Source organism: Monomorium pharaonis, chromosome 2 (genome assembly GCF_013373865.1).
Source record: "Monomorium pharaonis isolate MP-MQ-018 chromosome 2, ASM1337386v2, whole genome shotgun sequence".
NCBI classification, from domain to species: domain Eukaryota; kingdom Metazoa; phylum Arthropoda; class Insecta; order Hymenoptera; family Formicidae; genus Monomorium; species Monomorium pharaonis.
In genome coordinates this window covers 15841192-15853855 of record NC_050468.1, presented here as the reverse complement: position 1 = coordinate 15853855, position 12664 = coordinate 15841192, and the positions used below count along the sequence as shown (strand labels likewise).

The 12664-nt window shown below is 27.8% G+C and overlaps 2 protein-coding genes across 6 annotated transcripts in view; one reads left to right on the top strand and one right to left on the bottom strand.

Annotated features, from left to right (window-relative positions):
* LOC105839909 (FK506-binding protein 2) overlaps positions 1–7374 on the top strand; it is a 79331-nt gene extending 71957 nt beyond the window's left edge. The window contains exons 3-4 of one of the 2 annotated variants that reach the window (XM_012686545.3): positions 4938–5062; positions 5634–7374. In XM_012686545.3, coding sequence (XP_012541999.1) covers positions 4938–5062; positions 5634–5816 — 308 coding nt within the window. In that variant the 3' untranslated portion in view covers positions 5817–7374. The remainder of the gene's footprint in view (positions 1–4937; positions 5063–5633) is intronic. The other variant, XM_012686546.3, reaches the window with a different exon arrangement.
* Positions 7375–8179: 805 nt separating this feature from the next.
* Positions 8180–12664, bottom strand: part of LOC105839907 (FH1/FH2 domain-containing protein 3) — a 147942-nt gene continuing 143457 nt past the window's right edge. For all 4 annotated transcript variants that reach the window (XM_036283573.1, XM_036283576.1, XM_036283574.1 and 1 more), the window contains one exon: positions 8180–9210. In XM_036283573.1, the coding sequence (XP_036139466.1) occupies positions 9137–9210 (74 nt within the window). In that variant the 3' untranslated portion in view covers positions 8180–9136. The remainder of the gene's footprint in view (positions 9211–12664) is intronic.

The window sequence follows — 12664 nt, the reverse complement described above, 5'->3', positions numbered from 1 at the left end:
CTGGCTAAATTATTGTATTACAAATCCGTAATTATAACGCTTTATTGAAAATTACTATTATTTTTAAGCTAATATGTTTTATTGTACAAATATTAAAATATCTAATAATAGTTAATTAATTAACTTAATAAACTAAATGTATTTACTTTTGTGATGTATAGAGAATATTTAGATAAAAGATAAGAAACACGTCATAAATTATTCTAAATCTTATATAGACAAAACAATCATACAAATGTAATAATCCATAAAACATCAGGATACGTAGTATATACATATATTGTACGTATATTTGTGTATACATATTATTTCTATGTACGTACAAGAGACGTATAATGTATGTACAAATGTTATTATAAAGACATATTTTTACAGATCTTATATATATGTATACATAAATACATAAAAATAATGATTTTTACTATCTATATATTTAAATAGAAAAATGTTTGCATCTATTCTAAAATTATCCTTACACCTCTCATAAACATGATAACAAGAATATACAGATATGGGTTCATATGCTACTCAGAATATAAACATTAATATTAAAATTCTGCAAAAATTAACATAATGAGCACATGATAGTCATACTGCATATTGTATACACAAAGTTTAGAAAATTACAACAATATGTATGTTTATATTTATTATAATTTGTAAGTTTATATTATATAAATATAATTATATAATTACATTTTTTTAAAGAAATTTATATATTAAAAGATTGTTTAAATGAGATTTATATGCTGCAGTTTCTTTTACTTTAGAAGTAGCACAACAGGTAAAAACAATTGCTGAATTATCAATTTTATTTTTTAAACTTTTTTCTATTTTTTTCTTTCTTTCTCTCTCTTAAAAAAGTGTAAATAAAGTACAACTTTTTTTGTGTAATTAAAATTTATTTTACACTAGAACAGAGTTTTCAAGTTTATATGAATCACGACCCATTTTTTTTACATTAAACATTCGTAACTCATCTAGCTAGAGGATTGTGAAAAAGCGAAAAAGAGAAATACTTGGTTTATTTATGTCACATAACTCTTCTCCTACTTCTCAGTTTTTTATTGAATATAATTTTGTAGACCTATTTCTCAATATAAGGTTTTTAAAAAAAATTTTTTAAATGCACTTATTTTTTACGTCTATTGATAATATTTTTAAAATCTCATAAAAGTGAATTATTTTTAAAGAATTTAATAATTGTAATTTATTTCAAAATTTGATTTTGATTTCTATAATAGCTGAAATTTTTTTCGCGGTCAACAAAAATCGATTTGTGACTCTCATCAGTGGATCACAATTTATATTTTGAAAATCACTGTATTAAAGAATATACATATACATTCTGTATACAGAATTATTTTTACATAATGGAGTAAAAATGCATACATTAAATGTTCGATATTACGGAGAATTTACATACAAACTCTGTATTTTATTTATACGCTACATAATTCATTCTATATCTGCCAGGCGTTAACTTTGTGCATGTTTTTAAACTTTTTGGCAAATCACTGACATCGAAATGTTCTTCCATACGAAATACAATGATAAAGAAGACTGCAGGGATACGAGGATTGGAATATTCCCATCATCCCTTTCCATTTCTCACGTCCAATTTCCACGGCGACAGTGGTTGTTACACCGAGCGGCGCATTATTATTCGCCGTATTAATTTCACTCGTTTAAGTAGTGAATAATTAAGCGCCATATTTCATTAGGGCTAGCTTAATCGCGACGGGACCATCCATAATTAATGGCTGGACGTGCCGAGCGCGCGTATGCATTCTCTCTCGCGCCGAACACTTCGTTAGCCCCTCTCCGACCAGGGGAGGAAATTTGCCGGTCATTGTTATTTCGGATATCTATAGACACCATTATTGGCAATCGAATTTCTGTATGCATTATTATTAATGTTTGGTCGTATCGGAGTGTCTGCGTGTGTACGCGTACATACGTGCATATAATTAATTTCAGGTTAATTTTAAATTTTAAATTTAATGACAGAACACTTTATAACTTTTTCTTTGTTACAAGAAAAGAACAATTTTACTGCGATTTCTAAAAGTTTACGAAAACTTACAAAATTAACTTACAAAAATATTAGCTTTATATAAGTTATATAGCTTATAGATGCAAATCAAATTATTTCCACTATCGATCAAACTAGATCGCAGAACAATTTCGAATAACGAAAATGACAATTAAAAGCTTAACAAGATATATATTTACTTGAATTGATTTTATGCATTTATACATACACAGTGTAGATGCAGGATGGTAAAATCGAAGCAAACGAAAACTTATTCAGTTCACGCAGAAGTCTCCTTTCAGGCCGTGTTTATCAATACAGAGCGTTACACTCTTACTGCTTATTTATGCGCGCTTCGAACCTATTCTATCGCTGGACGGAACATAATGATGTACACTAATGAGTCTACATTGTTGACTTCGATCAAATTTAACTCCAGCATTTCTTTAAAAAATGTATATATTGGAAAGTTTTTATGTGTCTGAAAAATCTCACATACACAAATTAAAAAATACAAACTTAAAGAATGTACTTTACGTATTATATAATTATATGCGTCAATATTTAATGATCTATATTTAATTTTTCTTACAAAAATATGATTGGCAAACAATTTTCAATTTTTAAAAGAAATTGAATACTAGTTATAAAAAATTGAAATTTATTTCAGAATTTTTGTTTGACGATACAATTACTAAGTAATAAAAATACAGGCCGCTTAGATAATTAAAAAAATAAAAATTCAGTTTATACACTTTTTACTTTTTTAATATAAAATCAAAAAGCCAAGTCTTTAAAAGCGAGAATAAAATTTTCATACTTTTCTTTTTTAAGTTAAAACACTATAATGAGTACACTTACAGAAAAGATATCTGGACCTAATGCTATTACTCTTCTATCATAAAATAGGATCGGTATAGCGAAAATCATATTTATTATCAAAAGGAATATTTTGTTCTTAAATGGTTTGTTCTTAAATTAAAGTTCTTAAATCTAAAATAAAATGACTTTTGATGTTATCTTATTAATTTTCTTAGAATGATTTAGTAAATTTGTGACAATCTTGTGATATTCTAGATTTAAATATAAACCGATCTGAAGATAGAAATTTCTGATTTAATTTTAATCTTGTTTTATTTTTATACTACATGAGGTTGTAATAAGATTATATAAGTCAAGAATATTTTTTGTTATCAGAAATTTTCAGAGAGTTATATTCAGAGAGTTTGTCGTAGAGTATAATTCAATATTCAATATTTCTGTTATTAAGAACAGATCACAAATTATGTAATGTGTTCTTTTTATAACATAATTTTATTTAAAATAAATTCATTTCTTAAATAATCCGTTTCTTAAATGGATTATTTTTATTTCTTAGTCCTTAACTTACTTTTACTTTTAAGATGTTTAATTCTAGTTTCTCTCTTTCTTTATATTATAAGCTATGTTTAATACATGAAATATATTTAATTACAAAATTAATTTATCAAGTTTAGTTTATCAATAACTGTTTCATGAAACCGTATTTAAATTCTGTTATTATTATTTATACTATACCAGTTTTAGGACTCAATTTCTCAAATGTTTATTTCTAGTTATCCTGCAGAAACATTAATTATTACGGAATGTGAAATAGTATTATAAAAATTTGAACACCATCTCATAGAAGACACTTTTTAATTTACATTTGTTTTTAAACTTTTAATTTTAACTTTTGTTTAAGAAATATTCAAAGACAAAGTAATAGTATCACCTCTACATATTTGACAATTGGCTTTATATGTATTACTTCTGTTTCACTTATATTAGGTAATTATTACTGCAATTTATTTGGTAATTGTTTTAGAAAATTATTTGGAAAATATTATTCGCAAAATATTATTTGAGTGGTTTCTTTTAAGTTATTAATTATTTGAGTTATTAATTTAAATAATAATAGACAATTATAGGATAGAAATTTTTAAGTATATAAAAAATACGTGTGATATGTGAACTTTTACAGAATAAAAAGAGAACAATTTTTCCAAATAGATTACATGAAAAGATTGATTTGTTCTCAATATCGGTTTGACAATAAAAAAGTATTTTAAGCAACGTTAACATTAGTTGCATGGACTTCGAAGAAAATAACAAGAATGTGTGTAGAAACAGATATTTAAATGTCTAAATAAATTTATAAATTCTTTAAAACTATAAAAAATAATTATTAAAATTATTTTTATCTTTTTTACCTCTATTGTTTTTATAATTAGATTACACTTATATTATTACACTCTGTTATTATGTGTTTGCACATGTAGATACATTTATCGATTTGTCACTTAATTCTGTACATATAGTCCATATATGGTATTCTTCATTTATATCCGCCAAAACGCGTAAAAAGCTTTGTGCCTGACAGCAGATCGAATGCACTCTAAAAATGATTTACGATTATTTGCCAAATCGAGATTAATAGTATTTGTAGAAAATGTATAAGCCTTTCAAATAGAGATCTTCTTACATTAAATTTGTATTACACTTTTATCATTGCCTTAAATCATACAAAATGTAAAAAAATAGTTTTTTAATTAAAAATAAAAGTTTTTTACAATAATTTTAATTTTAACAAAACAATTTTTAACGAAAAATACATTTTTCTTGTATTTGCACTTATTTAATTTTAAAACATACTAAAAGTATGTTTTAAACTATACTTGCAGCAACATTTATATTAATAATATAAGTTTAATAATAAATATAATAAGTTTAATAAATTTTAATTCTCTGTAAAAATGTTAGACCTTTATTGTTTAATATTAATTATAAATTATCTGTTATTAGAAAATTTTTTATTATTACATTTCCATAATTTATTTACATTATGCAAGCTATTAACATGAAAGGTCATTGTTGATTTCAGGTGCTACTCTTACGTTTGAAGTCGAGCTTATGAATATTAGCGATTCACCCCCAACCGCCAATGTTTTTAAGGAAATTGATGCCGACAAAGATAACCAACTGTCCCGCGAGGAGGTGAGAGCAATGGCAAGATCACTTTAAGTTTTTATTTGGGCCATTTGTGGTGCTGGTCGTAGAAAAATAGTGCTGCAAATACCTCGTTACATAAGCTGTTCGTTTTTATAAGCATGACTAAAAGTAATATAATAATAATTAAAATTTATTTTAAATATTTCTGGATAGCGTATTATTAATTAGATTATTATGTAAAAAATATTTTCTAAATTATTTTTATATGTATCCGCATTATGGCATATAACAAAAAATTACAATTATATAATTATGTGATACCTACTGCGATTACGACAATTAAAAGTTGCAAAATTGTTTTTATGTTGGAACTGAGAAATATAGTTTTAAATATAATATCCACAGACAAAAAATATTACAACATATGTCACAGAAATAATTTAGATATAGAATGTGCAAGATAATAATAAGTATGTGTAAGATAAGAATTGTAATGCCTTTAAATCTTCCGCTAAATGAAAACTCAACAATATTAATTTTATTAACTTATAAATCTAAACTTTATATTATACTTTTTTCTACGCAATGTTTTAATTAACCAATACGTGGCCAATTTTTTTGTTTGCAGGTGAGCGATTACCTGCGGAAACAGGTGATAGAAGCGGAGCAAGCTGGTGAAAATGAAGACGTGAAGAAAATGCTGGCCGATCACGATAAGCTCGTCGAGGAGATCTTCCAGCACGAGGACAAGGACAAGAACGGCTTCATCTCCCACGACGAGTTCAGTGGGCCGAAGCATGATGAGCTCTGAAGTCTTCGTCCCTCATCATCGCGTCTCCGAGCGCCCGTTGTCGACGTCGTCGTTGCCTCAGTCGTCGACGACATCGCCGCGCCCCGCGCCACCACGTGTTCACCTCTGTATAAAATCACCTCTTCGAGTCCCCTCTCGGGCATTCCCGAAGGACCCGCTGATCGATTGTCCCGAGTACATGTGTGCTCGAACTCGCAAGAACAAGCGAATTTACCAGCAAACTTTTCTAATACAACACAACTTATACTAGCATCAAAGAAATACAATCTTCGGGAATCTCCGGCTCGTCGAGACGTATTCATGTCCTCGATCGTAGGAAACTTACAGGAATAGGTGGACATTTGATTAACAACGAAGTTCGAAAATCCTTAAAGTGAAATTGTTTTTTAAAAAAATTTGAAAAACGTCTTTGGAAGTTTTGAGAACTATTGAATGGTCCTAAATAGCTTGAAGACTTCATAATTTTTAAATTCAGATGTCGAAGGATATACGATTCCACTCGTTTACAGCACAGGAATCACAATTACATCCCGCGAGCAATCTTATACGCACAGCATTACTCGAGAATCTGCAGGGGGAATCTCGATCGATTTTCAGCGTAATTGCTTTTCTTATCCTAGCACATCTTACTAGGAAGATCTGCAATTTTTCCGCTCAATATATGCTTGTTTTATAATATTTATCATGCAATCTCGTTTTGAAAATTTTTATAAAGCTTTTTTACAATTATTTAATTTTTATAGATAGTTTACATTGAGCAGAATTATTACATTTTTTAAAATTATTAGTTTTCGAGTAAAATTTCTGATGAAACATAAACTTCTTGATACCCAGTAAATAACAAAATCGAATTGATGGCATTTAAACAATATTAATATTTTTAATTTTTTGTTTTTATTTTTAATCGTTTTAAACGTCCGCGGAATTTCACAAAGATCCACGGTAAAATTTTCGCCGATATTCCTAGGCAGGAAACATTCCGGCGCAACGACGTCACTGTACATTTTAATATAACAAAAAAAAAATACACACGAATGTCTGCTCGAATGATTGCACTGTAGTGGCGTGAAGTGAGAGGCTGTGTATGTTTCGCGCTATATATATTATATAAAAATATAAAGAGAGAGAAAGAAAGAAAGAAAGAAAGATTGTGTGATAATAGAGCGAGATGAAGGTGTGACGGAAAGAGTGTTTTTTCTACATGATTATAAATGTTAGTATAACTAAAGGGCATCGACGTACGATGTTGTAAATCACGTGCATTCTGTCCTACTCTCAAAGCTTCCACCAACCTATCCTATCCAACCAGTCATAACGATCCCTTGCTCGAGAGTCGCGCGCGCGCGATATTCACGTAGGAGACAAGAAGAGGATGACGATGAAAAAGAGGAAGAGGAAATATCCCGAGGATGCGTAGTGGAGATGAATATGGTCGCTCTTACGCGAGCAACCCCCTATCGTCGCATTATTACATTTTAAATGATACGTTTTTATTACTACATTATATTGTATGTTGTTAAAGTTGGATGATGGTTAATAATAAATCGTGTGTCTCGAGCACAGTTTGTTATATAACTACCTCTTTCAATTTCTGCATCCCTGTCTAAAAGTTTATTCGTAGTAATAAAATATTTTTACACTTGCAATTGTCATAATTAATATTTTCGTGCACGACACATGAATGTTTCAAACTTTAATTTTACCTTTTTTTTTCAAATGGTCTTAGACATTAATTATTTATATCGGTTATTTAAAGTATTTAAGAATATAAAAATAAGAAAAGCATTGAAATTGATATTTTTAACTTACATTTTGTGCAAAAAAATTAAATAAAGTTTAAACTTTGAAATTTGAAAAAATCCAAATACATTATAGAAGATTAATTTTTTATTAATAATTGTATAATAATTATTCAGTTCTTATATTTTATGTTTAATTATTACTTATACATTTGTAAAATAAAACTTTAAGGTGTACAAATCAAGAATTTTTTATGAATTAAATTATTGAAATGTAATTTTTAATTAACAACATAATTATTGTTATGTTAAATTTTAACATATAAATAATTTTAAAAATCTGTGTAAAAAAATAATATTGATTATATCATATAAATTTACGTATACAATATGATTTTATAAAATTGTCAATGTATAAGATAAATTCATACTTAAAACTAGATTAAAAATTTTGAAATAGTTTGAATTTAAATTATTTGAATGTAAATAGTTTGCACATCTAAAACTTACCTTTTAAAGTCAAATTTTAAAATCAAACTTAAAAAATCCGTAATCATTAAATTTAGAAAAATCTCCTGAAAAAAGAAATATTCTCAAGGAGGGAAAGACTCACATAATCGTACCTGTTTTTGTAATTGTTTTTCTTTTTATTTAAAGAATCATTTCTACAGAAAGTTACAATGATTGCGATTATGCGTTTCTACGAAACGCAATAATAAAACGATTACATAATTAAGGCAGATTTATTCCGTCCGGTATATATCAATATGTTTGTTATTCAACAGGTATCGTTCTAGAATATATAATTATTTCTATGCAAAATGCCTGTTTCTTCATTGTAAATGGATCGACGCGAGCAAAAGTCGATTCGTCGGGGCGGGCGGTCTTGAAAATCAATCGATTGTAAAAATTCATCGAGGCACGTGCTATTACATATGATTGTTGAGTCGACCCTGTCGTCCGTGATTAAATCTTTTGAAAAGTACATAGACAACGTGCATAATAATTTTCAAAGGGACAAAAAACGTAAAGTCCTACGTGATCGCGTCGCCTTGAAACTTTCAGAAATTTCTACACAAAATAAAGAAAATTTTGTAAAACAAATAAATGTTTTCATAAGAATCTACATAACAAAAAAATATCTCTATAAGAAAATTGCTATATAATTAACTTACTAATATGCATGCGAGATATTCTTTCTCGTATACGAACAATGTTGAGAAACATTAGTTCACTTGATCATTCGCTTAAACCTAAATCACTGATTAACTTGTCTAATTCGCGACAAAATTATAGTTTTTTTTTTTGCACATGCTTATTATTCTGTCTCAGCAAGTCGAACAGTGTTGCACACGAAGTGCTCCATACGAATATCGAATATTTCGTTCATTGTGGATGATGTCCAATCTTGGAGCGTCCTGACGATAAGGAAGGACAGGATCCTATAGTCGAAGATCTACGACGGAGATCGTAATGTTTTCATCAAACTTTCACCGTTTCGCCCCTTCGCAATATCAACGTCCCGCTCTTTCTTCGTCTCGTTTCGTGAGAGCATGTCGTGGCCTTCGAGTATTATCACAGTCAGTAGCCCTTGATGTAGGCGGCGATGTGTTTCTTCTCTTCTTCCGAGAGACCGTTCTTTAAGGTTCTACGCACTAAAAAAAAGCACAACATAATGTGATGATAATAAATTTGCGCTAATATTCTTTTCTTGATCATAAGTAAATGTGATGAAAAGCATAATGCTTTTTAAATCACTCACACCAAAATTCATGCTTTGTTTGCTTTTCTCACGCAATAGTTATATAAGTTTACAATAATAAGTTTAATAAGTTTACAATATTTTTTTGCGTATAAAAAATGTCAATTAAATTATGTTTTGTTAATTCATTAAAAAAGAGCCAAAATTTCTTACGCCAAATTTTAAAATAAATGCAAAAGTTACTTAAGTATTTAAAATTGTTATTGTACTTATTAATATTGATATTTTTCATTAAAATTTCATAATCGCATATATTAGAACTTTTTTCTATTAAAAAGTTAATGAAAAATTAATACATTATATCACAAATTAATTTAATAAGTTACTGCACATATATTTACGTTTTTACTTTAATGAATATTTTCGACATAACTTATAAAATTTATAGATTTAATATAAATTAACGAATACACAAAAAAACAAATTTCTTAAGTTTCCCAGTGAGATATATTTTTTAAATAATATATTCTTATATACTTAAATAATATAAAAGACAGCAAGAGTGAGAAAATTATAATTCGTGTTGTTGAGACATTCCAAAGAACATGCTGTGTGAAAGTAAAGAAGAAACTGCATTATAATAGCAATAAAGTTTAATCGAGAGATGTTTTGTTATCATATTTATGTTCATACGTAATATTGAATTAATGTTTTTTATTCTAACAGTCCTTTTTAGTTCAATGTAAAATCATATTAAGCTCAATGAATTTTATTAATAAGCTATCAAAGCATTGAGCACAACCATCTGCCAAAAATTTAGATAATCTTTAGAGTCGCATCGAGATTTTTAAACTTTGATTATTTTGCCATCAACAATTACAACGATTGTTGCAGGAAGATTTGTCGTTAAGTAATTTCACATTCAGCAAACTTTCTGACCAATAGGACTCAATTCACAGAAGGAAAATTAACAATTAAAGGAAAACTGACAATTAATAATTAAACCATGTCATTGCCAGTTTTACTGTTTCATGTATCAATAGAAATACTGACATTATCAGGTAAGATATATATATATATATATATATATTAATAACAGTATCAATGTGAATGTGTGTGTGTGTGTGTGTATCGGAATTGTGTTACACATGTCGCACTATTTCGATCACGTAAATAATTAACTGGGAGTTAATTTGCCGCTTTGTGTGGAGATTAGTCGACGTGATGGTTTGCCGATATGTCCGATAGCAAACAAACCGTTCGGAATACAGCTACGAAAGCCGATGGTTGTTGGTGGATTTAGGAAATTACTGCAATCGGTCCGAAATTTCCCTTCAATGGACAATCCCATAACGATATGGAGATGCAATGTGTACAATTTTATTCTTAAAATCAAAAGCGAAAATTGGATAAAACTAAGTATATTTCTTGAAAAATTTTATGGAGATAAATATCATGTTATAATGCAAAAAAATTTAACAAAAGAAGTGTAAATTTTCGAAAATACTTTGGTCATTAAAATTCCACAGAAGCTCAGATAAGAAAATAGAATAGTTATATAGTTTGTTTATTCTCGTCAAATTTAAGTTTCTACAACGTTATATCATAAAAAAATAAACTCATTCTCTTAATTTAATTTGAAATTAACAGTAATAATTTTCTATAAAATTTTTTAACTTAATTTTATTTTTTTAAGTATTGTTAAATTAAATAATTAAAAATGTGTGGACATTAAAAAATATATAAAAAAATCAACAATTTCAATTATTTCACACTCAATACTCACTACAATTAATTCTGCTTATTAAAGTCGATGATAAATTAGCGTATTGCCCGCGGTAATTACAGTTTCATTACGGTTTGCAAACATAGAATCGATAACGCGGACAACCACAACAAACGTGCTTCGAAGTACCTATTCAAAGATAATAGTGCTATCATCGAGTATCCTCGATATCGATAATACTAGCTTCTTTGATCTAGTATTGTGTAACAAAGGTTCTCTCAATACGACAACATACTGGAAACAATATATGTATATTTTCTTTCTTCGGTAATTATCCGCTATTCCTTTGACCCTTCTCGTTATTCTCGCAACAAACGCATTTATACTTATGGAACCGCTAGAGAAGGCAAATGAACCAGAGAATAAATCCATACTTAATTCTCGTTTTTATCGCAAGAACTAATGACACTTTAAATCCAAATATCTATAATATATTGTCATAATTAAAAATAGCCAATTAAAGAAAAAAAAATTATAACAAATTTAATAGCAACACTTGAAAATTAATAATTCCTCACAAGATTAGATACAGATTGTAAAATGTAAGTATCACGATAAAAATTCTCATATACATTTCTTAATCATCGGAAACAATAATCTCCGTATATATTACTAAAATTCATATGATATAATAATCAAATATGACATTTTTATCTTCAATTACTTTCAAACTGTTAATTAGCCGTCTTAAATTTTCATTACTCCATAAAGATGAACATACATAAACGAAGTAATAACTCTGTCTCCTTTTTCCTGTTGTTCGTCGTTACGAATCGATAGAGTTTCGTGCCGTATGGCGTTTCAATTTAATCTGGTTAAGTTAAATCGCTCGTGCTCTGGCGACTTTACAAACATGAAGTCCGGGCTGATTATTTGTTGTTACATGTGGCGCACATGTGAACGCAAGCAACCTACGCAGTTAACACGTTGTTAATGGAATGTAAACTGATTTCGCTGCGACCAAATATCTTTCCCAGCTTTTGCGCGAATTTGTAATGACAACGAGTATTCCATTATATATATAAATGCAATTATGTATAATACGATATTAAATATTATTACTATTTATATTGTAATAAAGATTGCCAGATTGGCATGACAATTAATCATTGAAAGTTGTGATGTACTGTGCAAACAAAAACGAGATTATACCAAAATCTCAGAAAAATATTAGTATTTACATTTTTTAAGTGTTTGCAAATAAACATCGTGTACGTATTAAATTTTTATAATAAATTTATTAAATTTTATTAATGTAGTATTCGTATTTTCAGTTTCATATCAAAATTATTGTAATTTAATATTTTATAAATTAGCAAGTATTAACTTTAACAAATATTAAATGTAATTATATATCAAATATATATTTTACACAAAAACTAATATAAATGTAATAAAATATTAAATATTAAATATTAAGTTTTTATGAATATAGAAACTTGTTTAAATCAAAAGAGAAAAATACTATATACGTTTTAGTGTCAAAAATAAATAATTTTTTCAAACGTAACTTTTTCAAATGTAATTAAAAAATTATAATTAAGTATAACTCTTACTTTCCAATTTTAATGCTCTTTTCAGCGACACCTCAACCAATAGCCATAATATATGAAATATCAAG